At 57.6% G+C, this 19,037-nt stretch overlaps 2 protein-coding genes across 4 annotated transcripts; one reads left to right on the forward strand and one right to left on the reverse strand.

Annotated features, from left to right (window-relative positions):
• The first annotated feature begins 2,624 nt into the window (after positions 1–2,624).
• Positions 2,625–6,905, forward strand: ZNF784 (zinc finger protein 784). Its single transcript, XM_032611766.1, has 2 exons — positions 2,625–2,717; positions 3,949–6,905. Exons 1-2 carry the CDS (start codon positions 2,640–2,642, stop codon positions 4,837–4,839), a joined length of 969 nt encoding a protein of 322 aa, XP_032467657.1. The 5' UTR covers positions 2,625–2,639; the 3' UTR covers positions 4,840–6,905.
• Positions 6,906–7,936: 1,031 nt separating this feature from the next.
• Positions 7,937–18,220, reverse strand: ZNF865 (zinc finger protein 865). Of its 3 annotated transcripts, none has more exons than XM_032613213.1 (2): positions 17,985–18,220; positions 7,937–11,602 (listed from the first exon to the last, which is right to left on the reverse strand). In XM_032613213.1, exon 2 carries the CDS (start codon positions 11,574–11,576, stop codon positions 8,424–8,426), a length of 3,153 nt encoding a protein of 1,050 aa, XP_032469104.1. In that variant the 5' UTR covers positions 11,577–11,602; positions 17,985–18,220; the 3' UTR covers positions 7,937–8,423. The 3 variants fall into 3 exon arrangements, with proteins under 3 accessions (XP_032469104.1, XP_032469106.1, XP_032469105.1); XM_032613215.1 differs by lacking the exon at positions 17,985–18,220 and adding an exon at positions 13,825–16,685; XM_032613214.1 differs by lacking the exon at positions 17,985–18,220 and adding an exon at positions 12,499–16,685.
• Between the last annotated feature and the right edge of the window lie 817 nt (positions 18,221–19,037).

Genomic DNA, 19,037 nt, shown 5'->3' on the forward strand with positions numbered 1-19,037 from the left:
AGAAGAACCTGCGCCAGGCCCTGTGGGTCCGCAGGCCCTGGGCTCTGCCCGCGCAGACTCCACCTCTGGACTTCCTGTAGCCACTTCCTGGATGAGCAGGTGAAACTCATCAAGAAGATGGGCGACCACCTGACCAACCTCCGCAGGCTGCTCGGCCCCCAGGCTGGGCTGGGCGAGTGTCTCTTCCAAAGGCTCAGCCTCAGGCACCACTAGGAGCCCCTGGAGCCCAGCGGCCTGTGAGGAGCCCCTCTGGGGTCAGGGCTTCTGCCTGCAGCCTGTCCCTGCAGCCACTGGGCAGCTTGTTAACCGCCCTGGAGCCCTCTGCGAGCCCTGGGCCAAAGGGAAACAATAAAGCTTTCTGCAGCAAAAAAAAAAAAAAAAAAGATAACCAACAAGGACCTACTGTATAGCACAGGGTACTATATTCAGTATCTTGTAATAAATTATAACGGAAAAAAATGTTTAAAGGAATATTTCTATCCAAAAAAGAATATATATGTATATATATATGTATATCAGAATCACTTTGCTGTACACCTGAAACTAACACAATATTGTAAATCAACTATACTTCAATAAAAAGGAAAAAAATTGGAACCAACCCAATGTCCTTCAACAGGAGAATGAAAAAATGTACTATGGCATCATCACCAGTGGGCTATCACACCAGCATTGACAATGAGTGACTAGACTACAGGTATCCATGTTTACAAATATAAAAAACAATGTCGAGGGGGCAAAAAGTTAGAGAAGCTTACACTGAAATGATATCATTTATCCTAAATGTGTTAACATACACAGAACAATATCCTGTTGTATCAGATATGTAGCAAAATAGGAAGGCATGCGTGGGAATGATAAGCAGAAAATGCAAAATCTAATAACCTCAGGGGAGGGAGGGAGGAAAATGGATGGGGGGTTACACAGAGGGCTTAGACTGCTTCTGTAAAGTTGTATAGTCTTCTAAGTTTATTAGTGAGGATAGGGAGCCATTTACATGATTCCAAATAATTTTTGTATACAGAAATGGTTCAAAATAAAATTAAGAAAAGACTCCCTAGGACTTCCCTGGTGGCACAGTGGTTAAGAATCCACCTGCCAGTGCAGGGGACACATGTTCAATCCGGGAAGATCCCACATGCCGCTGAGCAACTAAGCCCACGCGCTACAAATACTGAACTCGCGTGCCACAACTACTGAGCCCACGCGCCTAAAGCCTGCGCTCCACAACGAGAGAAGCCACCACAATGAGAAACCCGCGCACTGCAACAAAGAGTAACCCCTGCTCGCCACAACTAGAGAAAGCCCACCTGCAGCAACCAAGACCCAATGCAGCCAAAATAAAAAAGAAAAAGAAGAATAAAAAAGACTCCCTAGGTTTATCAGTCAAGATACAATAGATTTCTGCTGCAGTAACAAACAACCCCAAAGCTCAGTGGCTTTAATCAAACAAATGATAATTTTAAATGCTATATATCCAAGGAAGATGAGCATCAGTTTCTGGTCACTGTAGATACATACTCTGGAATTCAGGCTGATGGAAACTTCACTTCACCCAACAGATCCCCACACACAGAACAGCCTGGATGGAAAGTGGTGAACAGCTTGCAGGCTCTTATCTTGTGCTGAAGTTGACACACATTGGTTTCACTTACAGTTCATTGGGCAAAGGGAATCACATGGCCACGTCTAACTGCAAAGGAAAATGCAATCTTAATCACGTTCCCATAAGGAGGAGAAACAGAGCATTTAGGAAGGACCTTCATGTTTAGCATCTCCTACCCTGCCCCGCCAAGAAAACAACTTAAGGTTGTTCCAAAGATCTTGCATATCTCTTTCTTATTAGGTTTTACAACCCTCTACACTTTTGTACATGAGAAAATGCAGGCACAGTCGAGAGAAGTATGTTGACCTCTCCAAGGTCACGCAGCCAGGCCATGAAATTAACAGTTGGAGGGCTAAGGCCTCAGCCCTGTCCTTGGTGCTGCCGAAAACCGCCAGTCTTTGGGCTCTTTCCTCCAAAAGAGCATTTCCCGGGACTTCCCTGGCGGTCCGGTAGTTAAGACTCCGCACTTCCACTGCAGGGGGCACGAGTTCATCCCTGGTCGGGAACTAAGATGCCGCATGCCGTTGCGCGTGGCTGAGAAAAAAGGCGTTTCCCAAACGTCACACCACCTAAGGTCTTTTGCAAATAAATCCCAGTATCACCAGTGTTGCTGTTTGCTGAGTATCTTTCTGCAAACGGACTTTAAACACCTTACATGCATAAACTTTGCCTCACTGGGTTATCACAAGCCATGCAGAGGAGGTGACCACAAAAACGTGTAACATGAAAGGAGAACAAAGGTTATTCAATTCTGGTCAGTGTCAACTGACTGCCAGAGCTTACTCATATAGATTAAAAAGAGAAATTCGAATTAGTTCGCAGCCACCCAGTAACCCACGCAAGCTGTCTCCTGCGGGAAGTGACAGGCAATTAGGAAGAAATTCATCACTTTCTCCCCGGGGAGGGGGAGACCCGGCTCCTGGGAAGCCCCGGCCCGTCCTCCAGTGCGCCTGCGCCGAGGCGCTGACGCCAACCCAGGCCACGCCCCCTCCCGGAGCGACCGCGGGCCTCGGGGGCGGGGCCTGGGCACAAGATGGCCGCTGCGCGCCCGGAGCCCCGGAGTCCGAGCTCAGCGGCCCCGGAGCCGAGATCCCCGGAGCCTCCGGACCTGGTGCGGGCGAGGAAGGGGCCTGGGCGGGGAGCTCGAGGCGGGAGGAGGGCGCAGGGGTGGGCGGGGCCAGGGCGGGGCTTAGGGCTGGGCGGGGAAGGTATTTAGCGCTCCGGCCCTGGGGGCGGTGCTTCTCGGGGTGGGCGAGGGGTGGGGCTTAGCACGGAGCCTATGAGGGTGGAGGGGCGGGGCCTGGGTGGGGGTGGGGCCTGAGGAGGGGGGTTGGGCGGAACATCTGAGCTGGTGATAGGTCCAGAGAGAGGAGTCCCAGGGATGAAGTTTGTCTAATTAGGGGGCGGAGCCTTCAGAGGGCGGGGCCTCAGAAATTCTAAGGTGGAAGGTTGGGAAGGTGACCCTGAAAGACAAAGGTGTGGGGTTATGGTTGGGGCATGCACGTTGGGGTGGGGGGATGATTCTGCAAGGGTCTGAGTGATGCGTCCTGATGCCCAGGGGAGGATTTGGGGGGAGAAATGACTGCTCCAGGTGACCTTGGAACCCCACTCAGGATGGGAGAGTATCTGAGGACAACCATTCATTCAACAGACATTTACTCAGCTCCTACTTGGGCTAGACAGATGGAGAGGTGAATGAGACACATAAGCTGTATTCTTTTGCAGCTTGCAGTTGGGTAGGGAAGAGAGACAATAGACGAGACTTATTGTGTTACGTTCTATAAAAAAGAGTGAGCTGACAGAGTTGGGGGGTAGGGAAACTAAATTTAGAAGAGAGAAGTCAGCTGTGTGCTGGCTTATATTTACACTAGGGTCAGAGAGATAAGCGGGAGCCAGATCATGATGGATAGTAGATGGCGTTTTGGGATTTTAAGAGCAGTTGGAATCATGGGAGGGTTTTGAGTGGGAAAATGACTGCCGTCTGATTTCCGTTTTCAAAAGGTCATTCGGGCTGCTTTGGGGAGGTGGGTTATAAGGGAGCAGGTGTAGGAACAGAGTCATTCAGAGGGTCAGGGGACTTGGCAAGAAATGATTGGCTTAATTGTAAGTGGGGTGGAGGAGAGAAATGGCTGGATCTGTGATGTATTTTGGACAGGAGGGGAAGTCTTGGTGGTCATACGGCAGAATCTCAGAGGAAGGAGAGCCGAATCTAGAAATTAAGGGGCTCAGTATGTTACAGAGTGTGTTTTAGTAAGTGTGTTTAATAAGGCGTGTTGGGGAGGCCTTGAGGCAGATTCCACAGGCTCCTTGTTTCTTCCCCCTCCCACCCCCGCTTCACCCAGGTCCTGGTGCCTGATGATAGCCGCCCGGCCACCCCCCCAAGTGACCTCATCGAGATCCAGGTGGTGAAGGTGACGGACACCACGCTGGTACCTGAGCCCCCGGAGCCAGGTTCTCTCCACTGTGCCTTGTGCCCGGCTGTCTTCCGGCTGGTCTCCGAGCTGCTGTTCCACGAACACGGCCACCTGGCGGGGGCTGAGGGTGGTGGGCAGGGTGGGGACCCAAGCCGGTGTCATGTGTGTGGCCACAGCTGTCCAGGCCCCGCCAGCCTCCGTGCCCACTACAGCCTGCACACGGGAGAGCGGCCCTACCGCTGCCCGCTCTGCCCCCGGGCCTTCAAGGCCCTGGCACCTCTGCTGCGGCACCAGCACCGACACGGGGTGGAGCCGGGGACCTCTCAAAGGCCTCCGGAGGCGGCGGCGGCTCAAGAACAGCGGCCCGGGGTGCCCCAGGAGAGGTCGGAGGTGGTGATGGCTGCGGCGGCCGCAGGCGCGGCGGTGGGGAAGCCTTTCGCCTGCAGGTTCTGCGCCAAGCCGTTCCGCCGCTCCTCAGACATGCGAGACCACGAGCGGGTGCACACGGGCGAGCGGCCCTATCACTGCGGCGTGTGCGGCAAGGGCTTCACCCAGTCCTCGGTGCTCAGCGGCCACGCCCGCATCCACACTGGAGAACGCCCCTTCCGCTGCACCCTCTGCGATCGCACTTTCAACAACTCCTCCAACTTCCGAAAGCATCAGCGCACCCACTTCCACGGGCCGGGACCGGGGTTGGGAGACTCTGGAAGCCAGCTGGCATCGGGGGCCGACGGGTCAGGGAGTGGGTGTGAGGCAGGAAACACTCTGGAAGAGGGACGTGGGGAGACCGCCAAAGTGAAGGTGGAGATCGACCAGTAGTCTGAGAGAGCAGGAACGTGGGAGGTAGGCGGCAGGTTGCAGGGGAGGGGTGGGTGGGAAACGGAGGCGGGGGAGGAAGGGGAGAGGCTGGGGGAGAGGTGACGTAAGAGCCCACAGAGATGGCCATGAGCGGCCAGGGTGGGCGAGCAGAGGGAGAAGCGGGCTCAGGACGCTCACGAGCCACACGGCACCCCCGTGAGATTCAGAGGAAGGCACAGAGGCAGCCCTGTGGATGCCCAGCAAAACGCAAGGAACACGGGCTCCATTTCATTGCCCCATTTGCCCCCCTGATGGGCTGTCCTCGCGCAAGACACAGCTTGCGGCAGCAGAGCTGAGCACTGCAGAGGGGGGACCAGGATGGAACCTTTTGCCTACCTCACTGCATTGCACTGACCATGGGATGCCTACCCGTCCTCAGGCAGAAGACGCCCACCGGGTCCTCCATTAAGAGACTGGGACCCCATCACCTCAAAGCCAGAGGGTCCCCAAGTCATAGCCAAGAGCGCTCAGGTCACAAGGATGGAAGCCTGACCGTAAGAATTTTGACTGCAGGAGCTGCTAGCCCTGCTCCTATGTGGTCCCTCCCTAAGCCACCCAGACTCCTCTTCCAAGGCAACTGAAAACCCAGACCATGAACAGTCACCTAACATCCCCCTCCTAAAGCTTCAGGCTCAGAGCCCATGGTCCCCCAGGTCTACAAAGTAGCCTCAAGTTTCTCTAACTACCTTCACTCCCAATTTGAAGCAAACGGCTTACAGCCTGGTCCCAAGCTATGCCAAGGAATGGTTGGTGGGTGGCAGTGTGGTGGCCTGGCTGGTGTCTGGCGGCTGGGGAACAGGAGTTGGGTCACTGGGGGGTTGGGCAGAGGAGGAGCTGCAGGTGGGAAGCCTCCAGTTCTGTTCCCATTAAAGGACTTTATGAAGGGTTTTCTCTATGTTGGTCTTGTGTTCCAGGGCTGGGGGTACAAGGGCCACTGTGGTCCTGGCCCCAGCAGTGAGTTGCAACTCTCTCCAAACCTCTGTTTCCTCATCTTCAGAATGGGGTAGACAGCGTCTGGCTATTCAAAGAAGCTATGTCGTTCAGCTATGGGATTGGGGGTCAGGGAAGTTTGGCAAAACGAAGGGACTCCCGTGTCAGGATACTAAAGGTGGGAGAGCCCTGGATTTGCACCCCTTCCTGTTCACCCAACACCCCCATAAGTTGTCCCACAGACAACTCATAAGGGGAACAGAATTCAGTTTTTACCAAGGAAACGCCCATGTCTCCCATCACTGGCATCACCACCCAAGCTAGAAGCCTTGGCAGGTTCCTTGAGTCTTTTTCCTCCTTCATCCATTTGTCTGACTCCCTATCAATTTCCTGCTGTTCAGCCAAATATCTTTGGAATCTGAACGCTTCTTTTCATCATCACTACTCTTGTAGACCAAGCCGACAGTGGTCTCACACGTCCACGCCCTGCTCGCTTCATTCTCCATACTGTGGCCACGCGGATCCATCCTTCCAAAACTCAGACCCCAACCTTGTCACCAACCCACAGCTCCTTGTGGCCGTGAGAAGGGATTCCAGACGTGAGTGCCTACAGGAACTGTGGTGGCAATGTAACTAAGTGAGGAAGGTAGCCGGCTTTGAGGGGAAACACCAGGACCAGCGAGGTGAGATAGGACCACTGACACTCGGGCTCAGCGTTGGGATTTGACAGTGCCGGGGAAATGGCAGCAAACTGGAGGATATATGCCACGTCCAAAGGGAGCAACGGCTACTTGACCCCGGGAGGATGCAGACTGTGTTGCTAGATCTTCCAAATTTTTCAGAAGTCCCATTAGTTCGTATTATGTAAAATCTCTTGATTTTCAAATGTTGGCAGATAACTCAGCCTTTTTTTTTTTTTTTATGTATGGGCTAAACCAAATGTGTCAGTGTCTTATATCCAGCAGCTACCAGCTGCCAGCCCCGGGCCTACGAGATCACCCAAGCCCCGCTATTGGGAATTCATGGCCCTTCAGTATCCAGCCTCCTACCGCCAGCCTCTCAAACCGTACCAATCTATCTGAAACTCTCTGGAAGAGCTGGGTTGAGTTAGACACACAAAACCCTCCACCTGGAATTCTTTGCCCACTTTACCTGGCAAGCTCCTGTGGCTCTGTCGTCCTTCGGGCATCTTCCTCCTCCTCCTGCAGGAAGCTTGGTTAGTCCCCTAGTCTGATAAAGTGACTCTTCCATGCTCTCAGCCCCCGGTGAAACTTCCATGTCCTTTATATTATGGTGGTCCACATCCATGTGACTTTTGAGCCCTGGTACGAGGTCTGTCGCCTGCTGGATCTCCAGCCTTAGAGCATGGTGGCCACACTGCCGCCCTCTCGTGGGTCAAACCGGACTCACCTAGGCAGTGCCCGCTGAGCCGGCTTTGTCTTCAGGTTTCAGTATTGAGGGACCCCGGACTGTAGTCCCAGTGCTACCACGAACTTCTTAGGGATCTTTGGGGCCTCTTTCTTCTCTACGAGCTCAGCACCCTCTTCCAACAAGGATAACTAAATGAACCTTGCAGGTCATATGTTTCACTGTTCCAAGAACCACAATGAGGGCTGTGAAAGGGCTTTTGAAGCTCGCCTAAGTCACCCTGGAGGGAGAGGTTACTACGAGCGAGGTGTATAATAAACACGCATCTCCACAAGGCTGGAACACAGTAATGGTTGACCGGTTCTTTTCCATCTCACTCGAGGGCAAGGAACACGTCCAATTCATGTTTCCCCAGAGTCCATCGAAGGACCCGGCAGACAGGGGCCTTGGGGAAATGTTGGCTGAGTGAACAAATGCCAAAAGCTTCTTGAAGGGGAAGGAGTATAGGCACATCGTCAGTTCCCGAAAGCAGCGACTTACCTGCTTTGTTCATCTCCCATTTGCCCGACTGGAAGCCTAGAGCCTGGATATGGTGAACCCTTGGTAACTACCAGCTGAAGGAGGAAAAGCAGAGAGAGCGAGGGTGAGGCAGGAGGTGTCAGGAAATCAAAATCCCAGGGAACAAAACTTCTCAACCTTCGGTTTGTCAGTGCTTAATCCCCTCCCCCTGGGAGGCAAGAAAGGACTCCAGCGGCCCTGTTGATAAGATTTATTATTCTCCGCTCTGTACAAGCCGCGTCTGCCACCCGCCCCCCACCCCCACAAACCAAGAGCGCCCAGTCCCCCCTGTGCCCTCCCAAACTGCTTGTACTCCACTGTCCCGCCAGATTCCAAAGGAAGGGGGAGGGGCGGTTCAGGCCCATCTCCACCAAGCTGATTGGGGGACTGAACAGCTGCTGGGGCAGGGCACTGATGAGGGTTACAAAACGGGGTTGGACGGAGGATCAAGTTCAGCGTCTGATAGGAGGAGAAGGGGGCCAGAGAGGTCCAGATGGGAGTGGTTCAGTCTTGAGTTTGCATGACATGGGCCTTGAAGGAGGCTAGTCTGTCTGAAGTTCTGAAGGATGGATGGGACAAAGAGAGGAGGGGAAGGAGTCTGATCAGCCTCCCGAAGGGGCGAGTCCGGAAAAGGACACCTGATTGGAGCGGCAGATGGGAAGCACCCCCCCCCACCCCGCGCGCCCTGGTCAGGCATCCTTCCCGGGCAAGGTGCCCGTCCCTGCTCCAGGCCCCCCGAGGCCCTCGGCCTTGTGGGCCAGGCGGTGTTTCTTGAGGCCATAGGTGTTGGCGAAACCCTCACCGCAGGAGGAGCAGCGGAAGGGCCGGCCGCCCTGGTGAGCCGCCAGGTGCTTACGGAAGTAGCCAGGATCCTTGAAGGCCTTGAGGCAGGCGGGACAGCGGAGCTCGGGCCGCGGCGGCTCGTGCGCGCGCTGGTGGCGCAGCACGGAGCTCAGGTAGAAGAAGCCCTTGCCGCAGTGCTCGCAGCGGTAGGCGCGCTCGCCCAGGTGCAGCCGCTGGTGCTCCAGCAGGTTGGAGCGGTAGCGGAAGGTCTTGCCGCAGGCGCCGCAGCGCTGGGGCCGGGCCACCGCGTGCAGCCGCCGATGCTCCGCCAGGCTGGACGACTGCGCGAAGCGCTTGGCGCACACGCCGCACTTGAAGGCCCGCTCGCCCGTGTGCACCACGCGGTGCTGCCGCAGGTACCAGGAGCGCAGGAAGCCTCGGCCACACACGCCGCACCGGTAGGGCCGTTGCTCCGTGTGGCAGCGCTGGTGGCGCATCAGCAGGGCCGCCTCCCAGAAGCGCTTGCCGCACACCGGGCAGCGGAAGCCCCGCTTCTGCCGGTGGCTGCGGCGATGCAGGAGCAGGTCGTAGGCACCCGCGAAGCTCTGGCCGCAGAGGCCGCAGCCCAGGGTCCGCCGCACCAGGTGCACGTACTTGTGAGTCACGAGGCCCAGGAAGTGCTTGAAGCTCTGGCCGCACGTGGCACAACTGAAGCGCTCGGGGCCCGCGCCAGCAGCCCCGCCGCCCCCGGCCACCGCCGCCCCACTCGCATCGTCACCCCCAGACACCCCTGCCAGCGCCGCCACGGCCGCCCCCACCTCCCCGGCCAGCCCGTTGTCCAGCACGTTGGCCGCATCGGTGCCGCTGGAGCCATCCGAGGGCTGGGGGCCGCCGGGCGCGGGCGGGAGCAGGCGCTCGGGAGCAGCCTGGTGGACCAGCTTGTGCCACATAAGGTTCTCAATGAAGCCGAACGTCTTGCCGCAGGCGTCGCAGCCGTACGGCTTCTCCGCCATGTGCGCCTCCTTGTGGCTCATGACGTGGAAGAGGTCCGGGAAGTGCTCGCCGCAGTCCGAGCAGGCATAGCTCAGTCCATCGGCGGCGCCCCCGGACGTGGCCGAAGCGCCCGGGCCACAGGACCCCGTCGCGCCCTGGCTGGCGGGGAGGCCAGCGGCCCCGGCCAGGGCGCAGGGCAGCTGGAGCCGGTGCACCTGGCGGTGGCGGGTGAGGCTCTGCGGGTATCCGAAGACCTTGCCGCACAGCTCGCACTTGTAGGGCCGCTCGCGGGTGTGCACCACGTGGTGCTTGCTCAAGTGGAAGGACTCGCGGAAGCGCTTCCCGCACACCGGGCACTGGTGTGGCTTCTCGCCCGTGTGGATGCGCTCGTGGCGCTTCAGCGTCTCGCGGCGCCCGAAGCCGCGCCCGCAGATGCCGCAGCAGAACGTCTTGCCGGGGACGCTGGCGCCCGAGGCTCCAGCCCCGCTGGTACCGGCCCCGCCGAGCAGCAGCGGGTGAGCGCCCAGGAGCGGGACGGGCACGGCGCCGTACACCACCGCCGCCGCGGCCGCCGCCGCCTTCTCGCTGTCTGTGGCCGGGGGGTCGGCGGGTAGGAGGTAGGGTCCCGAGGGGAAGGTGGGCGGGGGCTGCGGGACAGAGGCCGTCGCGTCTTTGGGCGCGTCGGGGGCCGCGGGCGGGGCGTGGGCAGCCTTGTGCCGCAGCAGGCTCTGGGGCGCCGAGTAGGACTTGCCGCACAGGTCGCAGGGGTACACGGGCCTCGGCCCCGCCGCGCCCGCGCCCGCGTGGGCCGCCTGGTGCTTGAGCAGGTAAGCAGCGTCGCGGAAGGCCTTCCCGCAGATGCCGCAGGGCAGGCGCAGCAGGTCGGCGGAGTGCGTCTTCACGTGCCGCTTGAGGCTCTCCCTGCGGTTGAAGCTCTTGCTGCACACGGAGCACGAGAAGGGCTTCTCGCCCGTGTGGATGATCTGGTGCTGGTGCAGGTGGCTGGGCTTCTTGAACACCTTCCAGCAGAGCGTGCAGGCGAACGGGCCGTCGCCGCCCCCTGTCGCCGCCGCCGCCGCCGCCGCCGGAGGGGGTACCCCCAGACCCGCAGGGGCGGCGGGGGTCGCGTTGCCGTCGGCGGGGGCGGCGGGCGTGGCCGGGGGGCCGGAGGACGCCGAGGTGGGGGCGGCGGCGGCGGCGGGCGCGGGCAGGCCCAGCGGTGGGAGCGGGGCGCCTGGCTGCTGCGGGCCCCCCGCGGCCGGCGGCACGTCCTTGTGGCAGCGACGGTGGCGGATGAGGCTGGAGACGTGGTTGTAGGTGCGGCCGCAGACGCCGCACTCGTACGGCCTCTCCCCCGAGTGCACCAGCATGTGCTGGACCAGGTGCGAGGACTGCTTGAAGGACTTCTGGCACACGCCGCAGGGGAAGCGCCGCTCCATCAGGTACTTCAGCCTCCGGAAGTAGCCCTTGTCGTCCTTGGCTGGATCGCAGGCCGCCCCCGCGGTGGGGCCCGGCGGCGTCTGCGAGGGCGCGGGGAGCGGCCCGGGCGTCCCCGTGGGGGCAGCTAGCCCCGGCGTCGCCCCCGGCCCGGTTGCCGGCCCTCCGCGCTTCAGGTTCCCGAACAGGTGCTGGTGTCCCGAGAGGTCGACGATGCCCCACTGCGGGGCCGGGAAGGCGGCATCGAAGAGCGGAGGAGGGGGCGCCCCGAAGGCGGGCGGCAGGGGCGGGTCGGGCTTCTTGGCTTGGGAGGACGACGACGAAGAGGACGACGAGGACGACGAGGATGAGGAGGGCACCTCGGCCTTGGGTTTGAAGGTGGACTGGGGCGGGTAGTCGTACTGCGGGGGTGGCGGCTGGGGCGGCGGCTGGGGCGGGGGCCCGGGGGCGCAGGGCAGCGCCGCCACTGCCTTGGCGTGCTCCCCGTACAGTTCCATGGGCTCAAAGCGCTGGTGGTTGAGGAACTCCAGGAAGTCGAAGGGGTAGCTCTGGAAGTGAACCCCGTCCTCGCCCCCTAGGCCGCTGCTGCCGCCGCCCCCGGCGCCGCTGCCCGCTGCGTTGGCCTCCATCCTGGGCGGGTGGGAGATGGGGGACCCTGCAGAGAGGAGGACGGGGCTGAGGAGGCAGGGCCTCGCGCGGGGTCCCCCAGCTGCGGGCACTGGAAGACGCACACCCACCGGCTCGAGATCCGCTCCCTCCTCGTCCGGCCTTGCTCACCCGTCCCTCTGTCCTTCCACCCCACAGGCCAGCCTTCCTCTTGGCTCCGCTGGCCCCACTGACCTCTCCCCCTTGGCCTGTCCCCTTTCTGAGTCTTCTTCGCTCCTCGTCTCCCTGCTGTTTCTCGGATGCCTTCTCTCTCTCCCCTTTTTTCTAGGCTTCTCACACATCTCTATCCACCCTGCAGACCCTGCAGGCCCCCGACTTCCTCTCCTCAGATTCTAATTCTTCCAGCATCCCTGGCTTCTGCTCTCTCTCCCTTGTGCACACTCTCTCAGGCCTCCACTCTGGGTCTGCCCAGGCCCTCTGCTCTGTAGCCCCCTCACCCCCAACACACACACACTATCCCCAGCCCCCTGCTCTCAATCCCCTCAGGTTTTGCCTTTGTCAAATGATAAGTTTCCATCAGAGCGGTTAAGAGGGTGGCCTCTGGAGCCAGAATGCCAGATCTGAATCTAAGCCCTGCCATTCTCTAGCTGTGTGACCAAGGACAAGTTCCTCTCTGTGCCTGGATTTCCTCATCTACAAATGAAGGTGACAGAGCACATCCCTACCTCACAGGGCTGCTGTGAGGACCCAGCAAGCTATGTGTGTCGGTGGATGCTTCCCGGCACACTGGACGGGACTCTAGTTATCCCTCCCACTGCTAGTAGCACAAAGAGGAAATCAGGACACATGAGGACAGCTGGGATGAAGGCAGTGTGGGGAGGGGGCATTCTTTTACTCTTCTTACTGGGTAGGAAGAGACTCTGCTTGCCTGGCGGAACAACTTACAGCAGTGCAGCTGGGCAGCCTGACAGCAGGAAACACGTGGGCCCCGGCCCTGGGTTCAAGTCCCGTCTCCTTCCTGACCCACACCCTCTCCACTTCTACAAGGGGGCGGTGACCCCCAGAAGGCAGGGGGGCTTCAGGGGGCTGAAATAGGAGGTAAGGAAACACAGCCATTGGCAGAGCTCATTCAGCCCCTGGAGCTATCTGTACCTTCAGTGACATCGCACACCTAGGAGGAGCCTGATGGCAGATGCTCCGGGAGTGTGGGTTCCTGTCCTTGCCCCTGGGGGTGCGGGGTTCCTGCCCCGTCCGGGATGGCAGTTACTCTCTGGGCACCTCCTTTACAGGACTTCCCACTTGCAGGCTGCAGCTGTCCATGCCTGCCTGCCCACCCCCCAACCTCGTCTCCTGCAACTGATCTGAGCCTCAGACCCGCCAGGGACTTCGGGCAACGCCTCCACTAAGCGGGTGGAAGGCCAGTGGGAGAAGGGCCCGCAAGGTCTGCCATGGTTCTTGGCCGCCATCCCCCTTCGCTGGCTCTGCGCCCAGCCCACCACAGGGGGCAGTGGGGGCTACCAACGCCAGGGCCCATCAACCCCCATCCATCTGGCTGACTGTCTCCCCAGACAGGTGAAAGGTGAGTGTCTCTTCCACACCTGCCCGGAGGTCAGTATTTTTAGCCTCCAGCTCTGGGTGTCCCTGGATGAGACTCAACATCCTATGGCCTTCACACTCCCCTAGTTAAGCTGACCTCCGGAAGAAGCAGAGGAGTGCCTGGGTGCTTGTGGAAGCCTGTGGGCAGAACCTGAGTCTGGGAGACGGTGCTGGGCTGGGCTGGGGGACAGGGAGAAAGTACATGGAGGAAGGGTGCAGGGAGTAGGGGAGCAGTTAGGGTGCTACGGTGGGGGCATGGGAGGAGGGGGTCCCAGGAAGGAAGCCCCGCCCTGGCTCGCCTCCATCAGAGCACATGTTAACAGCTAGCTCTGCCGGGGCATTTCCCACAGGCCAGCACCCTTCCAAGCAGGTCACGCACACTAACTCACTGAATCCCCAGCACAGTCCTGTGAGACTGACACGGCGACTCTTGTTATCCCCATTTGACAAAACAGAGGCACAGAGAGGGCAAGTGACTTGGCCAAGGTCACAGAGCAAGTTTGTGGCTGGACCCCACCACTACCACCACCACCACCACACACACACACAGGACTGTTCCCTGAGGAGGACGAAGGGGAGGGTGGAACCATGGGGACAGGAGCCTTATTTGTGGGTGCTCTCTGCATTATGAGGGGCATTCACAGAAGGGGCCACGTGGCTGGGGGAGGTATTTACCATCCTGAACAGATGGAGAAGTGATGTGGTGAGGCCGTTCCCTCTTGCCTGGAACATTCTTCCCCAGACCTCAAGGCTCCCTCCCGTGCCTCCTTCAGGTCTCTGCTCGGATGTTATCTCCAAGAGAGGGAAGACCTCTAACCCCACCACTCACCAGCCCCTCATCCTGACGCATTTGTTTCACCACAGTCATTGCCACCAACTTATTGCGTATATTTCCTTTGCTGTGTATTTACTGTCTGGCCTCCTCACCTAAGACAGTGAAGACTTGGCCTGTCTTTTTCACCACTGGGCCCCTAGCACCTAGCACAGCACCTGGCACAGTGTGGGTACTTGATAAATATTTGTTGAAATGTGGGAATTAAACAGCGCCCTCCCAAATCACCAGGGGGTCTACAATGAAATCACAAGGAAAATTAGATGAACAAGAAATGGAAAAGCAAAATACCAAAACAGGCGATGCAGCTAAAGCTGTGCTCAGAGATAAATTTATAGCTGTAGATGTCTACTGATACGTATTTGTTGAATGAATGACGGGATGAGACTATGCTGGCCAGAACTACCTGAGGGAGGAAGGGGGACATTTAGTGGAGATGGAGCTGATACTGGCAGGGCGTTCCCAGGAGAATGAATTCCGGTGGAAGTGAGGTTACGAAGAGGGCCCCAAGGGCAGGTGGGCAGATGCTGAAGGACTGCTGCTGGGAGAGGCACAGTGGGTGTTCCTGGGGGACACAACTGCTCAGGCTCACAACTATTTCCAATGGTAAATGAGAGACATTTCCTTTCTCAGGGGACCCAAGCCTCAAACTGCTATCTTTCTAAGGGAAGATGTGCCATGGATTTCATGCACAGAGTGGTGTGATGGGGGGAACCCCTCCCAAGGGGCCGGAGTCCCACAGCAACCGCAATCACAATCATGACAACTCGTGTTTATTGTTTGACCAGTTTCACACGTACCATCACCTTGATGCCTCATAATAGTGCTGTACCATGTTGGACCCATTTTATACGTAGGGAAACTGAGGAGAAGTGGGGGTCATTTCCCTAAGGTCATGTAGCCAGTGGAGGGGAAAGCAAGTATTAGATTCCAGGTCTCTCTGATGCCAGGACCTGTGGGCCATTCTGGTACAACAAAGCTGCCTTGTGATGAAACTCTAGTCTGTAATAACAATAGTAGTAACACGTAACACTGAACCAAGTGCTTTTTACATGTCCAGTACCCTCCTAAATTCTTTACATGTGTCGACTCAATGCATCTTCCCAATAACCCTAGAAGACGGTTAGGATTATTAACCCCATTTTACAGAGGAAGAGACTGAAGGCCAGAGAGGTCAATTAATCTCCTAAAGTCATACCACTAACAAGTGGCAAGGCCATGAGTTGAAGGCAAGCAGTGGGGTTCCAGAGTACGCGCTGTTACCCCTACAACATCCTGTCTTTCCTTTTTTTTTTTTTGGACGCACTGCATGGCTTGTGGGATCTTAGCTCCAACCAGGGATCGAACCCGGGCCCACAGCAGTGGAGTCCTAACCACTGGACCGCCAGGGAATTCCCATGCTGTCTTCGCGTATTTCTCTCTTCAAAATAAAGGAAAGCCCTCTCTCCACCTTATACTGGAAAGATACTTTGCCCCATCCACTTCCCTGGCACTCAGCCCCAGGACTAGCCGCTGGCATTTACTGAATGCTAACCAGCACCGCACTAGGTGTCTTATGTGGCTTGTCTCAAGCAGACCTCACAACAGACTCATCTGATAAGCATTACTACTGTTCACATTTAGTAGACAGGAGGACTAAGGCCAAACCATGTCACTGTCACTCCTCCACTCAAAACCTTCAGTGACACCATCTTAAAGCGCGTCAGAGATGACCTCCACAGCTCCAGCAGCTTCCTGGCTGCTCCACCAACGTGCCAGCTCTATTCCTGCCCCAGGGCCTTTGCACTGGCTGTTGCTTCTGCCTGGAAGGCTCTCACTCCCCCACCTCCTCCACGTCTTTGCTCAGATGCTGTCTTCTCAGTGAGGTGCTCCAAGACCACTGTAACCTGTCACTCAAACCAACATTCCTGCTCACCCCAGCCTCCTTCCTTTCTCTCCTGTCCTGTCAGCATCATCTGACAAACCATATGGTCTGTGTCTGTCTTCTTGCTGTTGGGCTCCCACTCTAGGAGGCGGGGTCCAAGCAGTCAAGATTTTGTACCTGTTTTGTTCACTGCTCTATCCCCAGGACCTAGAACAGGGCCTGTCTCAAGTATTTGTTAAATAAGTGAATGAATGAAGCCTGGGAAATAGGGAATAGTTTGCTCAGAGATACGACGGCTGGTGGGATCCAGGGCTCATCCTTGTAACCATTTCACTCTCGGGGGAGGGGAGCAGTAAGGCAGCCCCCTGGTGGGCCACAGCTGTCCAAGAGAGGAGTTTACACACAGGTGTAACTTTCTGGTGTGTGGCTTTCTGGGGGGGGTGACAAGAGGATCACAGGAATCTCTTGAAAGAGGCCTTCCTGCCACGCCCTCTGACACCACAGCCCCTGTAACTCTATGCCCTTATCCTACTGTATTTTCTTCACACAAACATTTGTAGTTTGCTTTTTAATTTTGTGCCCCATGAACTGGCATATACACTCCACCAAGACAGGGGATTTTGTCTGTTTTGTTCTCTGCTGCATCCCCAGTGTGTATAGGTGTTCATTAAACAGTTGTTGAATAAAAGAAAGAATGAACAAATGTAGAACATTCTGGGCTCTGTAGAGCTGACAAAGGCCAGGTGAGTGATCACAATGCCCTCACTTCTAAGGCCCTATGAGATCAAACCTTCTCTCCCCTCGTTCTTCCCTTCAATTCCTCTGCTCCAACCTCACTGGCCTCCCCTGCCGCCCCTCTGATCATCACGATCACGGCCACCTCAGGGCCTTTGCACGTGCTCTTCCTCTGCCTGGATGCCTGGAACAGTTCACCCACATCTTTACATGGCGAAGTTGCCTCTGCTAATTCAGGTTTCACCTCTGAAGTGAAACTTCAGTGAATAAGTGAATAAGACTCAGAAAACCCAGAAAACAGCATTGGTCTTGTTTGTTTGCTTGCTTTTGATCTGTCTCCTCAACTAGACTGTAAAGACCCACAAAACAAAGACTGTGTGTGTCTCTCTCTTTCATGGATGTACGTCCTAGACCTAGAACAGTGTATATTCATTCTGTAAAGAGCGAATGAATGAATGTCTAGGGAAAAAAGTCATGCCCTAGTGGAGCTGGGAGTCTTCCTCAGGGAGTCCAGGAGAAGGGAGTGAGAAGTGGAAGGTCAGGATGAGAGCTGCCAGGGGCAGGGGAAGACAGCATCCTGAGAGGTAAAGCCTCACGTAGGGCACTGCTCTGTGGGAGCACGGCAGACAGGAGCTGACCCGGAGGAGGGTGGGGTGAGAGTGTTTCATGGGAGCCTGGGGCTAAACTGGCAGCCATTTCTACCTAAAGGGGGAGAGGATGTGGGTGTGAGAGCACAACTCTAGACGGAGCTGTTTATGGGGGGGGGGCGGGTGAGGGGTGTCGGTGATTGAAAGGATTATTCTCAAGGGGAATTATTGGGGGGGGGGGGGAATTGGAGAATGAAAGAAGGCATTCTTGGCCACTGACCAGAATGCAAAGTATTTTTACACTAATGAAGGGGGCGTTTTGGGGGGGGCGCTGGTTAGGAGCTTTGGGGGCTGTTGTGTGTAGACAGAAATAATGGGAGACAGATCTGCTGTAAAGCACAAATGCCACACTCTTTGGAGGCAACCTACAGGGGATACTAAAGGGAGGGTTCACGGGCAGCTGCCCTGCATGGGGACGGGCAATGCCGGTGGCATTTTGGGGGCTGTACTGGAGGAAGCAATGACGGGGTGGGGGGGTATGTAGAAGAGATCCTATGAGAAAGCCTCAGTGGGGGGGCCCTGGCAGCAGTTGGGGGCATCGCCACGAATGAGGGCGCTCTGGCAGCTGTCCTACATGGGGGCATTAATGGGGAGATATCTGGAGTAGCCTTTTGGGGGAGCAGTCACTGGGGGGCCCCTGGCGCGGGCTCGGCGGGAGAAGCACTGATGGGAACGTTCTGGGGACCAGGGCGGGCCAGGGCGGGGCCCCCCGCCCACGTTGCCCCCGGGACCCCGGGCCACGAGCCCCGTCACTCACCGGCGCCGGGGTCTCCGCCGGGAGGAAGCCGAGGAGGCGGAGGAGGCGCCGCCGCTCCGGGGAGACCCGAGGGCCCGACCGGAAGTGCCGCCCCCTCCCCCTCCCCGGCAGCCCCGCGCCGCCCGCCTGCCCGTCCGCCCGGAAGCGGAAATCGCGCCCGTCTCCGCGGCGCCGGCGTGGAGCAGCGGAAAAAGGAGGCGGCGGCGGCGACCGGGAAGGGGAAGTGCGCCTGCGCGTTGGCACGGGACAGCGGGCGGGGGAAGACCCGGCCGCTTCCTGTGGGCGAGCTGAGCATAGTGCGCCTGCGTCCTGTGCGCCCGCCTCTTCTTAGGACACCGCCCACATCCTCCGGACATCCGGTTAAGCCACGCCCCTCATGTAAATTTCACATTTAAGCCCCGCCCTGGTCCCCGAATCACGCCTATTTCAGATGTTAATTATCATAATCCCCACCCGTCGTCTCAGAATCCGTCCTCCTCGACCCAGCCCCGTAAAGTTTACCCTGTTCTTCCCCGCCTCCAATCCCCTAATCTCTAGAACTCCAGCTCTCCCTCATAAGCCCCTCCTCTCAGAGCTCCTTAGGCAGAACCGCGCCCCTGCGTCTAAGCCCCGCCCCTTCCGTCCATAGCATTTAAGTCCCACCTTTCTCATGACTTTCACGCTAAATTAATTCTGCCTCGAACTTCCAAAGCGTTCTCTGAAGTCAGTGGGTCTCAAAGTATGGTTTGGAGACCAGCAGTATTGGCATCACCAGGGAATTTGTTAGAAAAGTAAATTCTCAGATCCCCCTGCCTCTGACTTCCTGAATCAGAGACCCTGGGGGTAGGGCCTAAGGACCTGGGTTTTAAAATACCCTTCAGGTGATTCTGATGCAGGCTGAAGTTTCGAACCACAGCTTTACCACACCTTACACGGTCCCTCCCGTATACTCTCTGTAAACCTCGCCCCTAACTCGGCCCCACCTCAAGCAGCTAAGCCCGATTCTATTCAGCTCTTCCTCCTAAGCGCCCCCTCCCTCAGGGGCTTTCCTTCGTTACTCCTCTTAGGTACCCC

The sequence above is a fragment of the Phocoena sinus genome, chromosome 19 (genome assembly GCF_008692025.1).
Source record: "Phocoena sinus isolate mPhoSin1 chromosome 19, mPhoSin1.pri, whole genome shotgun sequence".
NCBI classification, from domain to species: Eukaryota; Metazoa; Chordata; class Mammalia; order Artiodactyla; family Phocoenidae; genus Phocoena; species Phocoena sinus.